Source organism: Oryx dammah, unplaced genomic scaffold (genome assembly GCF_014754425.2).
Source record: "Oryx dammah isolate SB20612 unplaced genomic scaffold, SCBI_Odam_1.1 HiC_scaffold_23, whole genome shotgun sequence".
NCBI classification, from domain to species: domain Eukaryota; kingdom Metazoa; phylum Chordata; class Mammalia; order Artiodactyla; family Bovidae; genus Oryx; species Oryx dammah.
The window spans coordinates 71104392-71131652 of NW_024070207.1; the positions used below are offsets into that span (position 1 = coordinate 71104392).

A 27261-nucleotide genomic window follows, 5' to 3' on the forward strand; every position below is an offset into this window, starting at 1 on the left:
GAAGGAAGACAGATAATCCAGAAAACTTGTCATTTTAGCAGAGAGAAAATCAAAAACTAGTTTTGCATCAGTGTAATATTTGATAATATGGACCTAATAGAAGCAGAAGATATTAAGAAGAGGTGGCAAGAATACACAGAAGAACTATACAAAAAAGATCTTCATGACCCAGATAACCACTTACCTAGAGCCAGACATCCTGGAATGTGAAGTCAAGTGGGCCTTAGGAAGCATCACTACAAAGCTAGTGGAAGTGATGGAATTCCAGTTGAGCTATTTCAAATCCTGAAAGATGATACTGTAAAAGTGCCACACTCAATATGCCAGCAAATTTGGAAAACTCAGCAATTGCCACAGGATTGGAAAGGGTCATTTTTTATTCCAATCCCAAAGAAAGGCAGTGTCAAAGAGTGTTCAAACTACTGCACAATTGCACTCGTTTCACATGCTAACTACAAGTGGCTTCCCTTGTAGCTCAGTAGGTAAAGAATCTGCCTGCAGTACAGGAGACCTGAGTTTGATCCCAGGGTTGGGAAGATCCCCTGGAGAAGGAAATGGCAACCCAATCCAGCATCCTTGCCTGGAAAATCTCATGGACAGAGGAGCCTGGTAGGCTGCAGTCCATGGGATCCCAAAGAGTTGGGCACGACTGAATGACTAACACTTACTCACTTCACACGCTAGCAAAGTAATGCTCAAAATTCTCCAAGCTAGGCTTCAACAGTGGAGAAGGCGATGACGCCCCACTCCAGTGTTCTTGCCTGGAGAATCCCAGGGACAGGGGAGCCTGGTGGGCTGCCGTCTATGGGGTCACACAGAGTTGGACACGACTGAAGTGACTTAACAGCAGGCTTCAACAGTACATAAACCAAGAACTTCCAGATGTTCAAGCTGGGTTTAGAAAAGGCAGAGGAACCAGAGATCAAATTCCCAACATCCATTGGATCATAGAAAAAGCAAGAGAGTTCCAGGAAAACATCTACTTCTGCTTTATTGACTATGCCTTTGACTGTGTGGATCACAACAAACTGTAGAAAATTCTTCAAGAGATGGGATGACCAGACCACCTGATCTGCCTCCTGAGAAATCTGTATGTGGGTCAAAAAGCAACAGTTAGAAGCAGACATGGAACAATGAACTAGTTCCAAATTGGTAAAGGAGTACATCAAGGCTGTATATTGTCACCCTGCTTATTTAACTTATATGCAGAATACATCATGCAAAATGCTGGGCTAGACAAAGCACAAGCTGGAATTAAGATTGCCAGGAGAAATATCAATAACCTCAGGTATGCAGATAACACCACCCTTATGGCAGAAAGTGAAGAACTAAAGAGCCTCTTGATGAAGGTGAAACAGCAGAGTGGAAAAGCTGGCTTAAAACTCAACATTCAAAAAACGAAGATCATGGCATTCGGTCACATCACTTCATGGCAAATAGATGGGAAAACAATGGAAACAGTGAGAGACTTTATTTTCTTGGGCTCCAAAATCACTGCAGATGGTGACTGCACCCATGAAATTAAGACGCTAGCTCCTTGGAGGAAAAGCTATGACCAACCTACACAGTGTTTTAAAAAGCAGAGACATTACTTTGCTGACAAAGGTCCATATAGTCAAAGCTATGTTTTTTCCCTGTGGTCATGTATGGGTGTATCAGGGCTTCCCTGATTGCTCAGTTGGTAAAGAATCCACCTGCAATGCAGGAGACCCCAGTTTGATTCCTGGGTCTGAAAGATCCTCTGGAGAAGGGATAGGCTATCCACTCCAGTATTCTTGGGCTTCCCTTGTGGCTCAGCTGGTAAAGAATCTGCCTGCAATGCAGGAGACATGTGCTCAATCCCTGAGTTGGGAAGATCCCCTGGAGAAGGGAAAGGCTACCCACTCCAGCATTCTGGCCTGGAGAATTCCATGGACTGTATATAAGTACATGGGGTTGCAAAAGAGTTGGACATGACTGAGCGACTTTCACTTAACTTTCACTTTCATGTATGGTTATGAGAGTTGGACCCATAAAGAAGGCTGAGTGACAAAGAATTGATGCTTTTGAATTGTGGTGCTGGAGAAGACTCTTAGAGTTCCTTCGACTGCAAGGAGATCAAACCACTCCATCCTAAAGGAATTAAGTCCTAAATATTCATTGGAAGGACTGATGCTGAAGCTGAAGCTCCAATACTCTGGCCTCCTGATGAGAAGAAGTGACTCACTGGAAAAGACCCTGATGCTGGGAAAGATTGAAGGCAGGAGGAGAAGGGGATGACAAAGGATGAGATGGTTGGATGGCATCACTGACTCTATGGACATGAGTTTGACAAAGCTGTGGGAATTGGTAATGGACAGGGAAGCCTGGCTTGCTACAGTCCATGGGGTCACAAAGAGTTGGACACAACTGAGTGACTGAACTGAATATATGATACTAAAGTTCTTGGAAATCTTAAAAGTCCATCAAACCTTACCTAATTTGACCCCAACAAATAAAATCCTCTTTAGATTTCAGAGGCTCTCTGCTATTTTGGTAGATCTAAATGATTGTTGCCTTTAATTTTTCCAATATATAACATATATATATATATATATATTTAAAAACATGATTCATGCTATGAGTGAAACCAGGAAGCAGTACAGTGTTGAAGCAGGAGTATTGTTCACTTCATTTGTCTTCCTGATCCCTATACTTGATTTTACATGTCAGTGTCTACATTACATACTTGTATTTTCTGTGAAATAAAAACTTAAATAAATCTTGGCAGTTTGATTTTCGAAAAATTAAAAAAAAAACACTTTCTATCACTTTCTATATCTATACATATTCCTTGTAGTATAACTCAAAGCGGCAAAAAGAACATAGTCATTAACAGACCCAAATACATTTAGCCTCTCTGTAGCTTGTAAAAATAAAAAGAAAAGTATATAAACCCAATATTATGCTTAGTAATTAATGCATTCACTTACCTAGAAATGATCTAAGTATATAATGAATATCCATTAAGTAACTCAATTTAGTATCAACCCAAAGTCTTCAGTTACCTAAAGATCTTATAAATTATCATCAGACTGACATAATTACTGTTGAAATAAAGTTTTTCAGAATAATGACTCAATTCTGTTAAACAAATTTGCATTTGTCATAATCTCAAACATTTATAGAGGTAACATTAGCTTATTCACTCAGTAAACCTGTACAAATTTAGGAAGAATATACCCAACTAGAATAAAAATCCATATTTATATTATACTTAACAAAGGTCCGTCTAGTTAAGGCTATGGTTTTTCCAGGGGTCATGTATGGATGTGAGAATTGGACTGTGAAGAAAGCTGAGCGCCAAAGAATTGATGCTTTTGAAATGTGGTGTTGGAGAAGACTCTTGAGAGTCCCTTGGACTGCAAGGAGATCCAACCAATCCATTCTGAAGGAGATCAGCCCTGAGATTTCTTTGGAGGGAATGATGCTGAAGCTGAAACTCCAGTACTTTGGCCACCTCATGCAAAGAGTTGACTCATTGGAAAAGACTCTGATGCTGGGAGGGGTTGGGGGCAGGAGGAGAAGGGGACGACAGAGGATGAGATGGCTGGATGGCATCACTGACTCGATGGACGTGAGCCTGAGTAAACTCCGGGAGTTGGTGATGGACAGGGACGCCTGGCGTGCTGCGATTCATGGGGTCGCAAAGAGTCAGACATGACTGAGCAACTTAACTGAACTAACAATAATAAAGAAAAACTATAACTGATTTTAGTAAACCAAAATTATTAAGTTAGTCTTGTTTGCAAAAGATTTACCTATATTAGGCAAACAAATTCTTAAAACATTTCAGCTTATTTTTATAGGAATACTTTTTCAGAATATTAAAAGTCTTGAAAGTTCTATTTCCTTATTTTCTGGGAATTTTAGGAATATTCTGTTTATCTAAACACTTATTTCTATAAACCAATGAGAATAGAGTTCTTTAAATATAAGAAAATTATTAGGAAAATATTACAGACTGATGAGGCCTTTCTGAATTACATATATTATTATTATATTCAGGCTACTGCCATAGGAGAAATGTTCATTAATGAAGAACATCTCAAAGAAAAGGAAGGGGGACGTGTAGTTTTATAAAGGCAGGTAAACAAGATAATCATCTATGAGTCTTATGAGAGTCATGAGGAAGCAGGAAAATGGTTCTTTTTGGAATATGCCAGGGCAATGTGGTCTTTTGCAGTTAACTGTTTCTCAGAACACAAAGGATGAGAGGTTTCCTACTCACACTGATTTCTAAAAGCTCAGGGCTCAGATAAATTTCAGTACTGTCAATGAGATGACTCTGCTTTGTCTGTTTCATCTATAGAATTTCTCTGTGTTCTCTTTTATATGCCATACTATTTCTGCTTGCCTTTTTTGTTTTCTTTTCACTTTTGTATTTCTGTGCTATGACCTGTCTCCCTAACTTAATTTTAGGCTCTCTGAGGGAAGAAAGTATGTCTTGCATCGATTTGTATTTTCCTTCCTTCCCTCTTTTTGCCTAAAACACTTAATGTTCCATCCCAACTACCTAAAAGTTAGTGGTTTCAGTAGAAAGACACATTGTCTCTTTCTTGATATGCTAAAGTGGTTCAGTTCAGTTCAGTTGCTCAGTAATGTCCAACTTTTTGCAACCCCATGAATCGCAGCACGCCAGTCCTCCCTGTCCATCACTAACTCCTGGAGTTCACTCAGACACATCCATCGAGTCAGTGATGCCACCCAGCCATCTCATCCTCTGTCGTCCCCTTCTCCTCCTGCCCCCAACCCCTCCCAGCATCAGAGTCTTTTCCAATGAGTCAACTCTTCGCATGAAGTGGCCAAAGTACTGGAGTTTCAGCTTTAGCATCAGTCCTTCCAAACAAATCCCAGGGTTGATCTCCTTCAGAATGGACTGGTTGGATCTCCTTGCAGTCCAAGGGACTCTCAAGAGTCTTCTCCAACACATTTCAAAAGCATCAATTCTTTGGTGCTCAGCTTTCTTCACAGTCCAACTCTCACATCCAACATGACCACTGGAAAAACCATAGCCTTGACTAGACGGACCTTTGTTGGCAAAGTAATGTCTCTGCTTTTGAATATGCTATCTAGGTTGGTCATAACTTTTCTTCCAAGGAGTAAGCGTCTTTTAATTTCATGGCTGCAGTCACCATCTGCAGTAATTTTGGAGGCCCCCCAAAATAAAGTCTGACACTGTTTCCACTGTTTGCCCATCTATTTCCCATGAAGTGATGGGACTGGATGCCATGATCTTCGTTTTCTGAATGTTGAGCTTTAAGCCAACTTTTTCACTCTCCACTTTCACTTTCACCAAGAGGCTTTTTAGTTCTTCTTCACTTTCTGCCATAAGGGTGGTGTCATCTGCATATCTGAGGTTATTAATATTTCTCCCAGAAGTCTTGATTCCAGCTTGTGCTTCTTCTAGCCCAGCGTTTCTCATGATGTACTCTGCATATAAGTTAAATAAGCAGGGTGACAGTATACAGCCTTGACGTACTCCTTTTCCTATTTGAAACTAGTCTGTTCCATGTCCAGTTCTAACTGTTGTTTCCTGACCTGCATATAGGTTTATGTTTTTCTGGAACTCTCTTGCTTTTTTCATAATCCAGTGGATGTTGGCAATTTGATCTCTGGTTCCTCTGCCTTTTCTAAAACCAGCTTGAACATCTGGAATTTCACAGTTCACATGTTGCTGAAGCCTGGCTTGGAGAATTTTGAGCATTACCTTACTAGCGTGTGAGTGAGTGCAGTTGTGCGGCAGTTTGAGCATTCTTTGACATTGCCTTTCTTTGGGATTGGAATGAAAACTGACCTTTTCCAGTCCTGTGGCCACTGCTGAGTTTTCCAAATTTGCTGGCATATTGAGTGCAGCACTTTCACAGCATCATCTTTCAGGATTTGAAATAGCTCCACTGGAATGCCATCACCTCCACTAGCTTTGTTCATAGTGATGCTTTCTAAGGCCCACTTGACTTCACATTCCAGGATGTCTGGCTCTAGGTGAGTGATCACACCATTGTGATTATCTTGGTCTTGAAGATCTTTTTTGTACAATTCTTCTGTGTATTCTTGCCACCTCTTCTTAATATCTTCTGCTTCTGTTAGGTCCAGACCATTTCTGTCCTGTATTGAGCCCATCTTTGCATGAAATGTTCCCTTGGTATCTCTAATTTTCTTGAGGAGATCTCTAGTCTTTCCCATTCTGTTGTTTTCCTCTATTTCTTTGCATTGATCGCTGAGGAAGGCCTTCTTATCTCTTCTTGCTATTCTTTGGAACTCTGCATTCAGATGCTTATGTCTTTCCTTTTCTCCTTTGCTTTTTGCTTCTCTTCTTTTCACAGCTATTTGTAATGCCTCCCCAGACAGCCATTTTGCTTTTTTGCATTTCTTTCCCACGGGGATGGTCTTGATCCCTGTCTCCTGTACAATCTCATAAACCTCCATCCATAGTTCATCAGGCACTCTATCAGATCTAGTCCCTTAAATCTATTTCTCACTTCCACTGTATAATCATAAAGGATTTGATTTAGGTCATACCTGAATGGTCTAGCGGTTTTCCCTACTTTCTTCAATTTAAGTCTTGAATTTGGTAATAAGGAGTTCATAATCTGAGCCACAGTCAGCTCCTGGTCTTGTTTTCGCTGACTGTATAGAGCTTCTCCATCTTTGGCTGCAAAGAACATAATCAATCTGATTTTGGTGTTGACCATCTGGTGATGTCCATGTGTAGAGTCTTCTCTTGTGTTATTTGAAGAGGGTATTTGCTATGACCAGTGCATTTTCTTGGCAAAACTCTATTAGTCTTTGCCCTGCTTCATTCCGTATTCCAAGGCCAAATTTGCCTGTTACTCCAGGTGTTTCTTGAGTTCCTACTTTTGCATTCCAGTCCACTATAATCAAAAGGACATCTTTTTTTGGGTGTTAGTTCTAAAAGGTCTTGTAGTTCTTCATAGAACCGCTCAACTTTAGCTTCTTCAGTGTTACTGTTTGGGGCATACACTTGGATTACTGTGATATTGAATGGTTTGCCTTGGAAACGAACAGAGATCATTCTGTCGTTTTTGAGATTGAATCTAAGTACTGCATTTCGGACTCTTTTGTTGATCATGATGGCTACTCCATTTCTTCTAAGGGATTCCTTCCCACAGTAGTAGATATAATGGTCATCTGAGTTAAATTCACCCATTCCAGTCCATTTTAGTTCTCTGATTCCTAGAATGTCGACGTTCACTCTTGCCATCTCTTGTTTGACCACTTCCAATTTGCCTTGATTCATGGACCTGACATTCCAGGTTCCTATGCAATATTGCTCTTTATAGCATTGGACCTTGCTTCTATCACCAGTCACATCCACAACTGGGTATTGTTTTTGCTTTGGCTCCATCCCTTCATTCTTTCTGGAGTTATTTCTCCACTGATCTCCAGTAGCATTTTGGGCACCTACTGACCTGGGGAGTTCCTCTTTCAGTATCCTATCATTTTGCCTTTTTGTACTGTTCATGGGGTTCTCAAGGCAAGAATACTGAAGTGGTTTGCCATTCCCTTCTCCAGTAGACCACATTCTGTCATTCTGCTAAAATGGTAGGTAGACTCAAAAATTGTAAGCTTTTCATAATTGGAAAATAGCATCCAAGTACTTTCAAAGTTACATATTCAATTCTTATTTATAGACAATTCAAGGTTGGACAAACCTTTTCCTCTAACTGGTTTCAATCTGGCTGCATGTATAATGCCAGTCTCCTTTCACTAGATGATCACCAAGCTCAACTTCATGAGCAAAGCCAACGTCTAGTGATATTTTTACCCACTTCCTGCTGTCTAGTGTACCTGTCTCATTGATGTAGTCTGTGAACCAGGGCATTGTGCAGCATATGAAATATTATTGAAGAGATTCCATGAAGAAGTTTATGCATTGTGTAGGCAATACAAAGACTACACTCTTGGGCTTCCCTGGTGGCTCAGTTGGTAAAGAATCTGCCTGCAGTGCAGACCTGGGTTTGATTCCTGGGTTGGGAGGATTGCCTGGAGAAGGGAATGGGCTACCCACTCCCGTATTCTTGCCTAGAGATTTCCATGGATTGTGTAGTCCATGGAGTCTCAAAGAGTCAGACACAACTGAGTGACTTTCACTTTTCACAGTCTCATAGTAGCCATTTTAACTGATGCTCATGCCTAGAATTCTATTTCAAGTAAAATATTAGGGAGAATGTAGGAAAAAATGGACTGAATATTCAGTCCGTGGAAGCAAAAGAAACTGAAGCATTTAGAATGAGTTCTTAAAGAACAAATTATAATACATGTTTGATGATGAAGTTCTTTTACATCTACTCAACAAGGCTTAAAAGAAGAGTAATAAAAAAGTAGGTTAATATGCTGACAAGAGGTTAAAGTGACACGGTATCACTGATAGCAAAAATATTAAAGGACATGAGTGAAGTCAGTGAAGAAACTTAAGTGTAGGAGCCAGAAAAACTTTTAAAGAGACTGCTTCAATCATCATTGTAATAATTACATTTATGGAAAGGCAACCACACTGTACTGTCCAGGAGGTTATGCATTTGTACATTCTACACTCAGCTTTTATGAGCAACAAGTCCAAGATACACTAAAAAAAAATTCTAGATTATGTCATAGGGTCAGGATGGCGAAATCAAATTTCCAACACCTTCTACAAATGGCTGATCAGTATAGTCTTTAATGCCCCTTCTAGATTCTAGCTTTCTTAAGCTCCTTTAAGTAGTAATCTGTGTTCATCATGATGACTGCAGGGTACTACAGTTTTTTTTTAAATGACTCCTGAATCATTTAAAAAAATATTTTGTTTTGTTCAATATAGTTATATTTTAAATCTTTGAAAATCAGGGATCCTGAATGAAAAATATTACCAATCAACCTAAATATTTAGTTTACGAAAACACTTCATTCCCTGGTCATTCTGGGCCATTTACTATATAATCTTTCTAGGTATGTTTTTGTTTTTCTTAAAAGAAGGGGGAATTGTAAGGGAATGGATCTCAAGGGTTAGATACTTGGCTATAAAGACTCCCTTGAATTGCTTGTGGCTATTGGCTAAAGCAACTTGTTTTCTTGCAGAGATGAAGCATCTGGTTTTTGTTATCTCAATGATGCTGTCCTGGGAATATTACGGTTGCGACGGAAATTTGACCGTATTCTCTATGTGGATTTGGATCTGCACCATGGAGATGGTAAGCCCTTCACTTTCAGAGGAGCTTTGCTGCTAGGACTGGCAGGCTTTTATCAGTAAAGCTGTTTCTAGGCAGCTGGTAACAGGAGAAATGCCTCTTGCAATTGAAATTTTCCTAATTGAGAATCCTAAAGTAGGTAGAGATTCTTTTAACTGATGCAGTTTCTCCTTTGCTGACCAAGCTGCTTCAAAATACCAGGTTCCTATAATTTCTCCTTCCCTCTCCTCCAGTAGTGAAGCTCTCCAATAGAGAATTTTAGGAAGTGGAAATCAGGGCAAGATTTCTTAGTGTTTACTCCAATGCTTAGTAACCTCCATCAGGCCACTTCCATAGGTTCTAAATGAAACCTGCAGTCAGAACTAAGAGTCCTGATGCCGCTCTAGAGAGATGGTATGGAGAGGGAGGTGGGAGGGGGGTTCAGGATTGGGAACTCATGTACACCCGTGGCGGATTCATGTTGATGTATGGCAAAACCAATACAGTATTGTAAAATAAAGTAAAATTAAAAAAAAAAAAAGAAGGGATGCATGATGGACTAACACTCTGAATTTTTCACCAACAGGGATATCAACTTATGTAGTAATCAAGATCTGTGCCACTTGCTTTGTATTGTTAAAATTTTTAATCTTGCACAAACCCAGGGCATCTTCTCTAACTTTTAGTAATAGCAGACTGTAACAATTTGCCTTAACCACATTAATCCTCTCTTAGAAGCTTCACTAAAAGGTTGTATGCAGCCCTCTGTGTACCTTTCATCTAGAATGTAGAACTTAAGTGACAGTTACCCTCATTCTGTTTCTTCTATAAATATAGCCCGTGTGTCACATATATTTTCATCAATCTAGGAACACTTATCCAGTAAAACTAGTTAAGAAAAAACTCTTCCTGCTCCCCACATCAGTGATTGCTGCTTCCCTGTTTCCAGGGATCTTTTGAGACAAACTAACATAATCAAGGCATAAGAGTGCCTTGCTTCCATATCATGGAATCTGGGGTCAGCTCTACTGCCAAAAAAGAAAAAGAAGGAAGAAATTGTGGGAGAGACCTCCCCAGGTAGTTCAACTAGATGGAAGCTTCCATAGAATGGTGACAGAAGATTAAAGGTAACAGAGGAGAGAAGAGTTAAAACAACCAACACACTACTTCGAGAACCATGTCCAATGAATATAATACTCAACCAGTGCAAACAAAACACAGCTTTGCTCAAAACCCTTCAGAAATGCTGATTGCTTATAACAAGGGTAACATTTGGCCTATGGCTTGTCTTTGTATGACCAGCAAGCTAAGAATGGTTTTTTACATTTTACAATGTTGTAAAGAAAAAAATGCAATAAAGACCATGTAGTTTGCAAAGTCTAAAATACTATGTAGCCACTTGGTTTGCTAACCATTGGCCTACAGCAATGGTTCTCAAACTTGAATGCAGATTAGGATGACCTGTGGGTGGGGGTCTTATTGTAAAATGCAGATCCCTAGGCCACATTCACCAGATATTGGATTTAGTAGGTCTGGTATGGAACCTGGGAGTCTCCATATTAATAACACCGCAGTTGTTCCACAGGCTACGCTTTGAAAACCCGTAGTCTTCGAGGTAAAGTCCACATTATTTGCCCTGTCTTTCAAGGCCTGCCTCAAAGAAGCCACACTTCCTCTCTCCAGCCTCCTCTTCTCTCTCACTACTTGCTGTCTATGCTACTGTACGCAGTGATGCCCGGACACATCTCACTGTTCCCACCTTCCTGACTTTGTGGTACTTTTTCCTAACCTAGTTTTGCATTCTCTTACCCTTTTATATCTTCAAGTTCTGCCCAAGAGCTCAAGTTGGTAGTAAATCTGCTCTAACCACTCCTGTCCAAGTAGTTTCTCCCCCTGCTCACGTCCTGTATTGTTTCTATCACTGATTTGATATTTAATTATATATTGTATTATTAGTGAATTCTTTAATGTGTCTGTGTCTTCTCATCCCATAGAAACTTTCAGTTCCTCCAGAGCACAGATCAAGTTATTTACTTCATTCTGTCCTACACAGTGGCAGAAACAAACAGACCTATGCCGATACTAGTGGTTCAGTAAAATATTTGTTGAATGAATGAATGATTATGAAATTCAGACTCTTTGTATCAGAGTTCAAGAATAGAATCAAGTCTATTGAACCATGTAAGAATGAAATAAGACTGTCACCTGAAACCATTCTTTCCATTTGCAATGTTATTTCTGCACCATTTAGAGTTTCCTGTTTTAGCCAACTTTTATGGTGTGTTTCATTTCAGTTTATTTCCCCTCTTCAGCACCTCCCTTCCAGTGACCCCTGCCCCACCTCCAAACACTTACACATTTGGTTTATTTTAAATCTCCCATGATTCCATAACTAGCACCTTGCAGTGGCTTCACCAGCACCCCTACCCCATCCTCACTTTCTTTCAGCTACCTAGCCACTCTTCCCTTTCACACCAAGCCCCTTACCCTCCTCTCTATGTCCTTTCTTAAAGTATGATTTTCTAACACCACCTAATGGCATTTCCCATGAGAAGTGATACAAATGGCTATTAAACATATGAAAAGGTGCTTAACACCCTAAGACTCAGAGAAATGCAAATTAGAACAAGAACATTCTTTCTGCCTAAGATTAAAAAGAATAATACCTGGTGTCAGTCATGACGTTGGAAAGGGGTAACTCTCATACACCACTGAGAGAAGTGTAAATTGGTACCACCTTTCTTGATGGAGAAATAATCAGAATTTTCATGAGTTGTCCTTGTTTATACTTCCATTTCTAAGTTAAAATACTAGTTTAATTTATTTTCTTTTGTTTACTTAATGCTTTGTGCCTGGAGCCTTTAACTGCTGTTAACTGCCTCCCTAGGGCAAAGCATAAAGCTTGGGAAATTCAAACATACCTGTGATATACAAATAGAGTTAATATTTTTTAAGGTCTCTGTTGGCCTCTAAAGAAGACTGAAGCATTAAGTAAACAGAGACAATTTCTTTATTTGAAGTATAAAAGAGGGTAATACATGAATTTGCTAATAGTCCTCCCATTTTACAACCAGATTATCTGAATACAGTATGACAATTATGTGATTCTGGGAGGAAAAGTGTAGAGGTAAGCAGGGTGTGTATCTGAATAAGTAGTGGCTTATAAGAGACATCATCTATCTCCCAAGGCCTCTCTTCATTTTCTGACTCTGTTAAAATGAAAAGGAGATTCCTTTCTTGAAGTTTTTGCTTCTGTCTTTTCCCAGGCTTCAAAAAGCTGTCATCAAGCTGCTATTAAGGGCTACTTTCAGCCTTCCATGTTTTAGCCAGAAACATGTACTTAGTATACATGGAACTTTGGGTGGATTGCATTTATAACCAAATCTGTATTATAGAAAGGCATTTTAAAATTAGATTTACACTGTGTAGTGCATAATGTTGGTATAGATGATGTTTTTCAAAGGGTTGCCATATTGTACTTCTTTGAAAAAAAATGCCAAGAATATAACTTAGAACCAATGAAACAAAACAAAATATAAAACTTCCAAGATAGTGCCAGTTTCCTTTATGCAGCTCTGTTGATAATACATCAATTCTGAGCTCTAGTCCTTCCCCACCTTTTAGAACGCATTGTGAAAGACAGCCTGGGCATCCCCATTGCTTGGAAATGTCCAGCTTTAATTTGAATGAATTTGAAAAGGAACCCTAACTTCACTTGGGGCCAAAGTTCTAGCTCATCCTGTAATGACAGAGATTCAAGACCTGAGTTTTGTTCCTTTTATTCCACAGCTTGCTAGCTTTATTATTGCTACCTTCTCTCTCTTCCTTTCTACAGCTGCTTTTTAGAGTTTAGGTTGTTGAAAACAGGAGTTGCACTTATGAAGTGTTTCTTCTGCCATTTCTTTCTCCGGTAGGTGTAGAAGATGCCTTCAGTTTCACCTCCAAAGTCATGACGGTGTCCCTGCACAAATTCTCCCCAGGATTTTTCCCAGGCAAGTGATCTGTGTACTCAGTGTTACATTTGAGGAATAAATGCTGCAGTTCTTCTATACATTTCTTATACCTTGTATTTGGATAGCTACATGCTGTGAATACCTTGTTGGTGCTACCCTATGCAAAAATTTAACAGAGGTCATTTCAGGTGACAATGATAAAAGGAATGTAACACTGTTGCTTTTTCCAGATGATTTTCATTGATTGTCGATAGCTCACTTATACTTACCGGACTATCAGATAGCCTGTATAACCCCCAACATCCTGATAAGTGCAATGATATATATTATGTCAATCTAAGGTGTATGAGAAGTCAAGCAGAGAAATTTCTCTCTCTCTTTTTTCATTCATTTGGTCCAGCAAGATGGAGACTAAAGTAATTCTATTTTCTTATTATTTTCCTACTTCCCTGACATTATTTACAAGTTTTTTCTTATTCACGAATTTCATTCCCTTAGAAACCATCGTTCATTCAAGATTGTTCTCTTAATTGACCTTTTGATTTTCTGAATTCCTACTCAGAGAAGCCTTCATATTTTCTAATTCTCATGTTCTTAAAACTGTTCTTGGCACTCCTCTCTTTGACAGGAACAGGTGACGTGTCTGATGTTGGCCTAGGAAAGGGACGGTACTACAGTGTAAACGTGCCCATTCAGGATGGCATACAGGATGAGAGGTATTACCACATCTGTGAAAGGTATGACAGCAGTGCTGAGCCAGCAACAAGCGCATTACATTTCTATTGGATGAAATGGCCTCTAATCTCACAGAATTCTTGTTTTCAAAGAACCATTAAAAAAAATTTTTAAGCTACTATATACCCACATACCATTTGCACACTGCTCACTATGGTTATTTGATCAGGTAGCCAGCCCCTGTCTGGGAGGGCAGAGTGTTTGGACCAGAGCCAGACTATCGGTTTGATCTTACCTGCCACCCCCTATGATTAAGGCCTTCCCAAGAGCAGAGCTTCTCAGCTGTCCTGAGGAATCCCTTGTCTGCTAGTTTCTTAGGTAAAATCTTCATGTAGTGTGATTTCACTAGTCTGGGAGGGTCAGTTTTGGTTTTCCATTATGAAGATCTGCTTCCATCCACTGGTGTGATGAGAGAGTTCTTGAGTTCTATCGGTTGTGTTAAAATTGCAGTCAGAAATTCTGGATTTTTTGCAGTATGGTTAGAGATTAAATTACAGCCACTTGTAGGCAGACAGTTTAGTGCCAGTGTGTAGACCAGACCACTGGGGCTAAAAAGCCCTACAGAATGAGGAAAAGGGTGGCTACTCATATTCATAAAAAACTGGGATCGCTCAGGTACAAATTCATTGCTAATATGGCAGTAGAGAAAGTGAGTCTGACTAGAAGTCAGCGAGTCAACATAAGGTAAGTAATGGGGATTGAGGTGTTTTTGATCCCTCTCCCACTTGGCTCAGATTTCTCCCAACATTCTGGTGGAAAGAAGGACTTCCCAAAGGAGCCTGCACTGGCCATCACAACTGGCAGTTGTATAAACAAAGTACAAGTATTACAAAATAAAAACTTTATGGTCCAAAGGTGCCTCTTAGCTCAAGAGATTTGGCATGTCAGGTCATCAGCGGTAGCAGTAGCCCCTTCATAATTTGATCATGTTCCCTGACTACTACCTCTGTATTGTCAAACTGAAAAGTCTCTTTTTTTTTTTTTTCATTCTGCCATTGATGGTTTTAATTGCTCTTCTTTGTTCCCCTTAGGCTCTGTTCTGTCCTTGAGGTGTGCAGATCAGAGTTGCTGACATAACTTTACCAATGATGTCCTGTGGTTCTGTGTAAAAGGAGAATTATATTGTTTTTCTTTTAATTCTCTTATTGACAGTATCCAACATTTTGTTGCCCCTTTTTTGCCATAGCAGGAAACTAGATTGTTCTCTTCAGTACTCTGTCCACAGGGTTTCCTAGAGCTTTTTCCTGGGCCTTAATTGAAAGGTCAGCACCCATCATCCTGCAAGTGTAGCTTGTAATCTCTGGCCCTCCCTAAATGGATTACCTTACATGTGCCCCTACTGAAGCTCATCTGTCAGTCATGAAACCTCCTGAAGTCTTCCTTTCTTCCCCATCATCTTGGCATTTCACTGTCTGGAAAAGCTGAGCATCATCTGCAGACTTGAGGGTTTCCCAGCGCCCACCCCCAAACAAGTCTACTGCTTACCTTTCTTCAGTCAGAAAAATGTCTGTTTCTCCCCTATTTCTCTCTAAACCAGTTTTTCCTACATGATTTTTAAAAATTGTTATCCCATAGTAATTCATGTTTAAAAATAGCCTTGGTATCAAACTTAATTAAACATTTTAAAAGTGAACTTAGCCTGGAGGAAAAGATCCATGGAGGATCACACATGATTACCATATTGCCACCTCTACCCCAGTGTATACAGGAAGCCAGCATTTATTAAAGATTCTTCTAGCTTGTGTACCAGAGTACAAGACACTCATTAGTTTATAGTTACCAGGGCCCCTTTTGCCATTGCAGCTCCACCAGCAAACTGTACAGAGATCACCCAGAATCAAAACCCAGGCTCCAGGTTTTGATTAGAGAGACAGTCATTTTTCCCTTTGATTTCTTTCAGAAGTCAAGTGTGGTTGGGGCATTATGTGAAGGCACCTCTGATCCCAAGGGTGCCAAGAACGCTTCCTGACCCAAACATCTGTCCCAACTGTTGGACTAATAGCTGATGAAATTCCTTTAAAAGGAAACATACTTTTGTTCTACAATGAGAAATAGGCCTTAAATGGAATTCTGGCCCAACCTCTCCTCCTCATCCACACTCTGCCATTTCATAATAGCAGATTTTGAAAGGGTTAGAGCATGAGCACCCTGAGCATTCAGAGGAGCAGTAGTGGGAAAGGGGCACAAACAATCTTTGCCAACTAGTTTTGCAGAAGGTCAGCTCTAGTAACTGTATCACTTAGTCATTATGCTTTTGATTACTTCTAGTTTGTTGCCTAGAATCAGAGTATCTTATTCATTTACCACTATGACATCTGGTTCATCTGCCTACCTCAAAAGACAGAGTAGACAGGAATAGCTTACCCATGTAAAAAAGTCATTCAGTTCATCTTCAGTCTTTTTCATCCCTTTTGTTCCATGAGCCTACTGGTTTTCTGACTCCTTACCTGTGAGAAATAAAGGACCTCTTATTGCTGGTTCACTTATAAGATGCTCTAATTTTACTTTGCCACTGGTTTGCTTCTGAACTATCTTTCCATATTGAATTTAGGAGCTCTTTTTCCTTCCCTTTCTCCCTTTTCTTTTCTTCCTTCTTTTCTTTATGGCTTTTTCCTCTGCTGTAGCCTTTTTTTGACTTTAACAGCTAGGCAGGAACTTAATGGTTTCATCTTAAGGTTAAACATGCCCTCTTTATTTAAAAAAAAAAATTGTCTTAGGGTTTCTTTCTTAATAGACCAGATATGGAATCTTTACATGAAGATTTTCAACACCAGAAGTTCCATTTTATGAAAAAGACAATTTCACAGTGAGAGCTCCCTAGGTCATTCAATGTTAATTTAGAAGGGCAAGGATCACCATTCCCCAAAGGCCTCCCGTAATTTATATATAGGCAAAGTTTGATGGGAGAGGAAAGCTGTTTTGCCAAAGAGACCATTTCCTAATTACCAATCTCTGTCATCTGAAAAATACTGTTCTGCCTTTATTTAATGTTTGCTCTCTAATTGTATTTAAATGCAATGTGAGATAGTCTTAATAATGTTTAAACTATTACCCAAGAGGCTGTGTTGGTGACTTTGGGGCTTCCCTGGTGGTTCAGAGGGTAAAGCATCTGCCTGTGATGCGGAAGACCCAGGTTCGATCCCTGGGTAGGGAAGATCCCCTGGAGAAGGAAATGGCAACTCACTCCAGTATTCTTGCCTGGAGAATCCCATGGACAGAGGAGCCTGGTGGGCTACAGTCCATGGGGTCACAAAGAGTCGGACACAACTGACTGGCTACACTTAGCATAGTTAAGGAATCTAAGAAAAGGACAAATAACCAAGTACTTCCTTGCAGTTGATTCAAGAGAGGTACTGCTCTGAAACCTTAAATCTTTCAGGATGACCAAACTGTTTGCCCACTGTGAACTGTCATGACATATGCATAGTTTGAAGAAGAATTTTAGAGTTGTGTTCAAACTTCTTAGTTTTTACCCTACCTATCATTTTACAGCCCTAACATCCAGAAAGCATTCTTTACTAAACATCCAGTTACTAGGATATATCTCACAGAAAGGTTATATATATGGTGCCTTTATATATATATATATATAATGTGTATGATACAAAGCATACTGAAATTGACACACTTCGGGAAAAAATTACATTTTATTAAGAATATTTGACTATTCAACTTTGTAAAATAATTAATTAGAGACACTGCATAAATATTTTGCCAAAAGGAAAACACATTGCTAAACAGACTTCTCAATGAATAGGACTTAATGAAAGGCCCTATTAAGCAGGGCTTTTCAATCAATAGCAGTCTTTATAGCCACATGTACAATACTTTGCTAGTAAGAGCAATCAGCCTGATCAAAGAAAGTCTTATTCTAGTGAACTAGGGTTCACAGTAGTAATTATTAAAATAAAAATCTTCCTGTGTTTGGCCTGTTAACCTTGAATCCTGTGGCTTATATGCTATAACCCAAAATTAAAAGAAACCTTTTTTCCCCATCAAAGACCACTGACCTAAAGAAAAATTCAGAGATTCCAGAAGTTTAAAAAAGCAGCAGCAGCAACAACAACAAAAATTTTTGTCCCTTCTTTTTTGAGAAAAATATTATACCTTTTTATTTTAAGTAAATTTTTTATTGCTCTTCAAACTGGTTTTTACAAACATTAATTCTACTATGCTTGGGATAACCAGGATATCATACCTGGAAAGAACTTGCTGTCTAGGACCACAGCAACCTCATTGAAGGAATAGCTCATTTAAACTCAAGCTTTTATTTCTGTGGGGAATTCCTTCATTCCTCTATACTGAGCTCCACTGCTATTCAATGAGGAAGGGAAAGAAATCATATAGTGACTCTGCAGTTTATATTTATTGTATGAGAATTTTCCTTAGATCCTGACATGGCCTCTGAAATATAAGTCAGGACTGTTTTAAGCACAAGAATTCATTCCTATAGGTCTTGAGCCAAAATTCACCTCTCTGAAGCCACTCTGACCTTCCTACAAAAGAACTGACTGCCTTAAGTCACCTTACAGAATTTTTAAGATGTTAATTAACAAGAATGAAAAGGGAACTACCAATGCAATAACTTAAGGGATTTGCTTATATTTTAGTATAATGACGAGTTTTCATTGTGGCTCAGACAGTAAAGAGTCTGACTGTAATGCAGGAGACCCAGGTTTGATCCCTGGGTCGGGAAGATCCCCTGGAAAAGGAAATGGCAACCCACTCCAATACTCTTGACTGGAAAATCCCATGGACAGAGGAGCCTGGCGGGCTACAGTCCATGGGATCACAAAGAGTCAGACACGACTGAGCAATTTCACATAGTATAATGGCACTATTTTATTCATTCACTCGACAAATATTTATTGTCTCTGCTTCATGCCCACCCTGTACATAGGTACTAGTGGTGGTAAACATCCTGGAGCTCCCACATCCTGGAGCTTAGTTCCTAGAGAGGACTTGCCTGTGCCAGGAATTACACTGATCATTTATTTGATTTTTTCCACTTGATACTTCTAACAGTATACAATACCTGCAAAGGTAGAGTATTCTTATTCCAGTCTTACTAATAAGAAAGTGTGAAAGTATTAGTCACTCAGTCATATCTGACTCTTTGCAACCTCATGGACTTCCATGAAATTCTCCAGGCAAGAATACTGGAGTGGGTTGCCATTCCTTTCTCCAAATAAGAGAACTGGAACTTAAAAAGGTTGATTTACTTAAGGTCACACAGGGAGTATTAACCATCAGTTACACTGTCCCCAAATTGTCACGTGGAAGTATGAAATTTTTTTTAATGAATTTAACAAGTTTAGGGATTTTTAAAATAAAATGTATTTTATTTTAATAGGAGGATAATTATTTTACAATATTGTGATGGTTTTGCCATACATTAATATGAATCAGCCACAGTTGTACATGTGTCCCCTTCATCCTGAGCACCCCCTCACCTCCCTCCCCACCCTATCCCAGAGGAATAGGGTGTCACAGAGCACTGGCTTTGGGTGCTCTGCGTCATACATCAAACTCACACTGGTTATCTCTTTTACATATGGTAATAGATAAGTTTCAATGCTAGTCTCTCAAATCATCCCACCCTCTCCTCCCACTGAGTCCAAAAGTCTGTTCTTTACATCTGTGTCTACTTTGCTGCCCTGAATGTAGGATCATAGGTACCATCTTTTTAGATTCCATATATATACATTAATATATGGTTTTTGTTTTTCTCTTTCTGACTTACTTCACTCTGTATAATAGGCTCTAGGTTCATCCACCTTATTAGAATTGACTCAAATGCATTCCTTTTTTAGCTGAGTAATATTCCATTGTGTATATGTACCACAACTTCCTTATCCATTCATCTACCAATGGACATCTGGGTTGCTTCCATGTCCTAGCTATTGTAAATAGTGCTGCAGGGAACATTGGAGTACATGTGTCTTTTTCAATCCTGGTTTCCTCAGGGTATATGCCCAGTAGTGGGATTGCTGGGTTGTGTGTTAGTTTTATTCCTAGTTTCTTAAGGAATCTCCATGCTGTTCTCCATAGTTCTTGTATCAGTTTGCATTCCCACCAACAGTGTAAGAGGATTCCCTTTTCTCCACACCCTCTCCAGCATTTATTTTTGTAGACTTTTTGATGATGGCCATTCTGCCGCCATGAGATGATACCTCATTGTGGTTTTGACTTGCATTTCTCTAATAATGAGTGATTTGAACATATTTTCATGTTTTTCTTAGCCATCTATATGTCTTCTTTGGAAAAATGTGTAAATGTTCTGCGTGTATACCTGTGGCGGATTCATGTTGATGTATGGCAAAACCAATACAATATTGTAAAGTAATTAACCTCCAATTAAAATAAATAAATTTATATTTTAGAAAAATAAAAAATAAAGGCTGAATAATATTCCAAAAAAATTAATTTATTTTAATTGGAGGATAATTTCTTTACAATATTGTGGCGGTTTTTGCCATACACCTACATCAGTCAGCCACGGGTGCACATGTGTCCCCCCATCCTGAAACCCCCTCCCATCTCCCTCCCTACCCCATCCCTCTGGGTTGTCCCAGACACCAGCTTTGAGTGCCCTGCTTCATGCATGGATCTTGCACTGGCCATCTATTTTACATATGGTAATATACATGTTTCAATACTATTCTCTCAAATCATCCCACCCTTGACTTCTCCCTGCTGCTGCTGCTAGAAGGCGATGGCACCCCACTCCAGTACTCTTGCCTGGAAAACCCCATGGACGGAGGAGCCTGGTAGGCTGCAGTCCATGGGGTCGCGGAGAGTCAGACACGACTGAGCAACTTCACTTTCACTTTTCACTTTCATGCACTGGAGAAGGAAATGGCAACCCGCTCCAGTGTTCTTGCCTGGAGAATCCCAACGGTGACAGAGCCTGGTGGGCTGCCGTCTATGGGGTCACACAGAGTTGGACATGACTGAAGCGACTTAGCAGCAGCAGCAGCAGTGCAGTATGTAAAAGAATGAGGTAGATTTATACACACTTCTCCCACATAGTCCAAAAGCTTATTCTTTACATCTATGACTCTTTAGCTGCCTTGCATATAGGATCATCATTAGCATCTTTCTAAATTCCATATATATACGTTAATATGCTGTATTGGTGTTTCTCTATCTGACTTAATTCACTCTGTATAATAGGCTCCAGTTTCATCCACCTCATTAGAACTGACTCAAATGTATTCCTTTTTATAGCTGAGTAATATTCCATTGTTTATATGTACCACAACTTCTTTATCCATTCATCTGCTGATGGCATCTAAGTTGCTTTCATATCCTAGTTATTGTAAGAGTGCTGCAATGAACATTAGGGTACATGTGTCTTTCAAGTCTGGTTTCCTCAGTGTGTATGCCCAGCAGTGGGATTGCTAGATCATACGGCAGTTCTATTTCCAGTGTTTTAAGGAATCTCCATACTGTTCTCCACAGTGGCTGTACCAGTTTTCATTCCCACAACACTGTAAGAGGATTCTCTTTTCTCCACACCCTCTCCAGCATTTATTATTTGTAGACTTTTTGATGGTGGCCATTCTGACCAGCCTGAGATGATACCTCATTGTGGTTTTGTTTTGCATTTCTCTAGTAATGAGTGATGTTGAGCATCTTTTCATGTGTTTATTAGCCATCTGTGTGTCTTCTTTGGAGAAATGTCTGTTTAGTTCTTTGGCCCACTTCTTGATTGGGTTGTTCATTTTTCTGGTATTGAGCTGCATGAGCTGCTTGTATATTTCAGAGATTAGTTCTTTGTCAGTTGTTTCATTTGCTATTATTTTCTCCCATTCTGAAGGCTGTCTTTTTACCTTGCTTATAGTTTCCTTCAGTGTGCAAAAGTTTTTAAGTTTAATTAGGTCCCATTTGTTTATTTTTGTTTTTATTTCTATTACTCTGGGAGGTGGATCATAGAGGATCTTGCTATGATTTATGTCAGAGAGTGTTCTGCCTATGTTTTCCTCTAAGAGTTTTATAGTTTCTAGTCTTACATTTTAGAGAAGGCAATGGCACCCCACTCCAGTACTCTTGCCTGGAAAATCCCATGGGCAGAGGAGCCTGGTGGGCTGCAGTCCATGGGGTCGCGAAGAGTCGGACACGACTGAGTGACTTCACTTTCACCTTTCACTTTCATGCATTGTAGAAGGAAATGGCAACCCACTCCAGTGTTCTTGCCTGGAGAATCCCAGGGACGGGGGAGCCTGGTGGGCTGCCGTCTCTGGGGTCGCACAGAGTCGGACACAACTGAAGCGGCTTAGCAGCAGCAGCAGCAGTCTTACACTTAGGTCTTTAATCCATTTTGAGTTTATCTTTGTGTATGATGTTAGAAAGTGTTCTTTTATTCTTTTACACATAGTTGACTAGTTTTCCCAGCACATTCTCTTGTTGAAGAGACTGTCTTTTCTCCATTGTATATTTTTGCCCTCTTTGTCAAGAATATGGTGTCCATAGATGCATGGATTTATCTCTGGGCTTTCAATTTTGTTCCATTGATCTATATTTCTGTTTTTGTTCAAGTACCATACGATCTTGATGACTGTGTTTTTCCGTTGCTAAGTCATGTCTGACTCCTTGTGACCCCATGAACTGCAGCACTTCAGGCTTCCCTGTCCTTCACTATCTCCCTGAGCTTGCTCAAACTCATTTCTACTGAGTCAGTGATGCCATCCAACCATCTCATCCTCTGTCACCCCCTTATCCTCTTGCCCTCACTCTTTTCCAGCATCAGGGTGTTTTCCAGTGAGTCGGTTCTTCACATCAGGTGGCCAAAGTATTGCAGCTTCAGTTTCAGTCCTTCCAGTGAATATTCAGGATTGATTTCCTTTAGGATGGACTGGTTTGATGTCCTTGCTGTCCAAGGGACTCTCAAGAGTGTTTTCCAGCATCACAATTTGAAAGCATCAATTCTTCAGTGCTCAACCTCCTTTATGGTCCAACTCTCACATCCATACAAGACTACTGGAAAAACTATTGCTTTGACTATAGGGACTTTTGTCAGCAAAGCTATATCTCTACTTTTTAATATGCTGTCTAGGTTTATCATAGTTTTTCTTCCAGGGAGCAAGCATCTTTTAATTTCATGGCTGCAGTCACCATCTGCAGTGGTTTTGGAGCCCAAAAAAAAGGAAATCTGATACTGTTTCCATTGTTTCCCCACCTATTTGTCATGAAGTGATGGGACCGGATGCCATGATCTTCGTTTTGAATGTTGAATTTTAAGCCAGCTTTTCCACTCTCCTCTTTCTCCTTCATCAAAAGGCTCTTTAGTTCCTCTGCATTTTCTGCCATTAAAGTGGTGTCATCTGCATACCACTATATGGCTGGAGCTTTGTAGTATAGTCTGAAGTCAGGAAGGCTGATTCCTTCAGTTCCATTCTTCTTAAGATTGCTTTGTCTAATTGGGGTCTTTTATGTTTCCATTACAAATTATGAAATTATTTTTTTCTAGTCTGTGAAAAATACCATTGGTAACTTGATAGGGATTGCATTGAATCTTGCAATTGCTTTGGGTAGTGTAGTCACTTTCACTGTATTGATTCTAAAAGTATGAAATGTATCACAAGGAGGAAATACCGTCCCCAAGAATTTTTGCAGATGTTTATCTCCAGGAATTGTAGGAAAGTCCTTAAAAAAAGAAACTATTTAAGATTATGCAAATGAACCACATGATCTGTAGTGTACACAGTCCATTTGTTTATGTTTGTGAAAGTACTACTTAGATTTTTGCAAAAAAAATCACCCTCTTAATCCTAAGGATTTAATTTATAATTTTATGCATCAAAAATAAGAATAAATATTGAGAGATTTTACTTCTTTGTTTTTTATTTTAATTTTTTTGATGTGGACCATTTTTAAAAGTCTTTATGAATTTGTTACCATATTGCTTCTCTCTTATGTTTGTGGATTTTTAGCCATGAGGCATGTGGGATTTTAGCTCCCCAACCAGGGCTTAAATCAGAACTCCTTGCATTGGAAGGCAAAGTCCTAACTACTGGAGCACAAGGAAAGTCCCACTTCTTAGGTTTTTAATTTCTAATTAAAGTTTGGAAACATGGAGATTCTGTAAATCTGCTCTTTCCTTTATTTCCTTTATTTTCAATGGAGAAAATCTGACTTCCCATGTTAGAAAGTGAATAATGTCACATGTCATTATATAGAGGTCTCCTCATATAATTAGTTTCTTTTCATGTGGTTTTTAGGGAACTACTATTGCCAGAGGCTTTTAACATTATCCTTTTTTGCAACTGAGCTTCCCTCATGGCTCAGTGGTAAAGAATCCACCTGCCAATGCAGGAGATGTGGGTTTGATCCACGAGTCAGGAAGATCCCCTGGAGAAGGAAATGGCAACCCACTCCAGTATTCATGCCTGGGAAATCCCATGGACAAAGGAGTCTGGTGGGCTACAGTCCATGGGTTGCAAAGAGTTGGATATGACTTAGCAACTAGACAACAACAGGCATAATTTATACCATCTCTTGATCCTGGCAGAAGACATATCAACATATAGGGTAGAGATTCTCCATCCATGCTATAATCTGTTCATCCAATACCCGTAAAGTAAAATGAGAGCCAAGGGACATCACTAAAGGATATTTAAATAAAATGTTTCCTTTCCCTATTGACTTTTAATGTTAATATTTAAAGAAGAGATGTTTTAATGATGATAGGTTCTTCTTTCATTATAATGATAAGTCATCTTGAATTTATCTTCTATCTGAGACCCCAGATTCCTTATCATTCAATTTCCAAAGCAGATAGATAGATCCTCAGTGAAAGAGAACACAACAATTATAGCCTACTCCTTTGAGCTTGGTGATGTGGCAGAAAGCAATATAAATACATATTCATACATAAATGTTTTAAGCAATACATTTTTTTTTCAAAATTCTCTTTCATCTGACGAGAAGGGAAGAATTCTCCAGAAATTAGCATTTGAGAACAAATAATTTATATAGCCTTACTTCCATCTTCATCCCATTTTCATCACAATCTGAGAGCTAGTAAAAAATCTTTACAAAATTACTCTCTCTCTTCAGTTCGGTCACAGCTATACCACTTTGATCATCACTAGATCACTTTGGCCCAGTGATAAAGGTCATGAAAGCTGCTACTTCTTTGTATATGCGTTGCACTTTGAACTCAGCCCTCCATAAGTAAGATATTTGTAGTCAATGTTTTCATTCTGTTTTATAAACTTCTAGTCTGCCTCTTTGTGGTATGGCAGATGCAAATTGCCTGTTGTTTCTGGAAAATAGATGACTCAGATACTGATTAAATTCACAGTTAACATTAAGCACAGGTGGAAATGAGGCCAGAGTGGGCCATTCATTTAATGTTCCTAGTTTCATGTGTCTTTTAAAATATTAAATTCAAAAGACATTAAGTGCCTAAGAATATAGGATAATTTGGAGGAGGGGCTACTGTGCTTAATTATCTGTGTTGCCCTGCCTGTCACCAGTACTTGGATTAGTGGAGAACTGGTTTCTTCCCTTACCTGATTGATCCTTTGAGCTTTAAATCCAGTGGTTAAAGGGACAGTTCTTATATCCTTCTTCCCCTCTAGACCAGTGGCTTTCATGACCACTTCCTAAACTCCTGTATCAAGTAGCCCTGACACCATGACAGTCCCTTTGCCCAGCAGTCTTCCTAGGTGATTTATTTTTATTTTTTCATGTAAGTTCAGGAGGACTATCTCCTAGGACTCAGTGAGTTTGTTCTGTCACTATGATGTGTACCTTCTCTGCACTGTTTTTAGTGCTGAATGATCCCTGCCCCCTGGAAAAAGTGACCTGATTCTTCCACAGCAGTTTAATAGCTTTTGATGCTAGAACATGCTCTGAAACTATCCAGAGACAGGAAGACCCAGCTCATAAATGGAAAACTTGAGAATTACACCTTCTAATGCAGGGCTGCTCTGAAAAGAATCCTAAATTTGACTGTGTCTGTGCTTGATGGAACATTCTAACTTGAAAATTCATATTATTCCTCTCAGCTGCTCACTACCATGTACCCCCTCGCCCACCCTAATTCTCCCACCTCCCGTGTTCTTTCATCACTGCTCTGTCCCCTCCCTCTAGCCTAAAAAAGCTACCCTTTAGGCTCTGCTCTGAATCACTGCGCCTGACAGTCATTCACCCGGCAGCTGCAGGCACTGATGAGCTGCCTTGTTGAATCCTGTTGACGTGGTCTGTACAGAGATTTAGTTAAATCTGGTGTCCTCTACCTGACAGAAAAGCCTGATGCAAAGTTTGTCTGGGCCTTGCTCTCTGTGTGCTGTTACCCACTGCACTATCGAGAAAGAGCCATACCCATTGGTACTTAAAGCAAGACCAAAGAAAAGACACCTCAAAAAAGCCATATCAAATATCCAGCTAAGTTAACAAGTGAATGGGTATGGATGTGTGCCAGGCACTAAAGGCAGTGTGTTTGCCTAGAGACCATGCAAGTGCTGCTGAAGAGTGAGCTGGATGCGAAGAGGTTTGTGAGGTTTGTGTATGCCTGCTCTGGGCAGGAGAATCCTATAGTACAAGGTGATGGATGCCAGGGTTGGGGCGGAATGGGGAATTGGGGAAAGCCACCTTAAATATATTAGAAATGAAAATAGAAAAATATCTATCCTATTTAATTATAGGCAAGCCTCACTAACTCAGCCTAATTAAAGGAAAGCCAGTCTGAATAATGGAATATTTTAAAATACATTTTTATTACTTTCAAGCACTGGACATGCTAGTAATTCAAACTACACTAACAACATCATATAGTACCTCAGGGAAAGAGCTTTAAGAATCATTTGTAATTAGCATATCAATTATTTGTATGTAAGTGGATGTGCACAAAGTGCGTAAAAAGTTTATTCTCTTAAGTAGGACAAACATTCCCCAGCGCAGTCCTGTTTACACTATTAATTTGCTTAGCCAGCCCTTTTTGTGCCAAGATAGATGTATGTAAGACATACTTATTTCCTCAGGGAAGAAAGAATCGCTTCCCTGTGTTTAGTCCAGTAACTAAGAAGCGGAGCGCCACTTAATTGGTTTGGGATTTCCAGGATATGGAGTTTTGAATTTGCATACAGGCTAGAGAGATTTCATATGGAGAAGATCTGGCAGCCATTGCCAGAGACCCAGTTTCCCCATCTGGATTTCATTGGAGTGATCTGGATTTCATCAAGCAACAGGACACTGATCCTAAATGATCCACCAGACACTCTAACATAGGCATGTTTAAAATACATCCTTCCCCTGAAAAATAACTGCTAAAATATGATGAGTTGGAGTTACTCTATGTGCAGTACTTAAAAGTAATAAAAATGCATTTCTTTTAAAGTCCCACAAAAACTGTGCAATGTCAAATTAATGATGAAAAT

General features: G+C 39.5%; 1 protein-coding gene and 1 non-coding gene across 3 annotated transcripts in view; both read left to right on the forward strand.

Moving 5' to 3' along the window:
- The window catches only part of HDAC8 (histone deacetylase 8), a 261256-nt gene that overhangs the window by 63056 nt on the left and 170939 nt on the right, over positions 1 to 27261 (forward strand). For both annotated transcript variants that reach the window (XM_040265687.1, XM_040265688.1), the window contains exons 5-7: positions 9097 to 9209; positions 13100 to 13177; positions 13767 to 13875. In XM_040265687.1, coding sequence (XP_040121621.1) covers positions 9097 to 9209; positions 13100 to 13177; positions 13767 to 13875 — 300 coding nt within the window. The remainder of the gene's footprint in view (positions 1 to 9096; positions 9210 to 13099; positions 13178 to 13766; positions 13876 to 27261) is intronic.
- On the forward strand, positions 16956 to 17027 carry TRNAH-GUG. The gene has a single exon. It is a non-coding gene; the product is annotated as a tRNA-His (tRNA).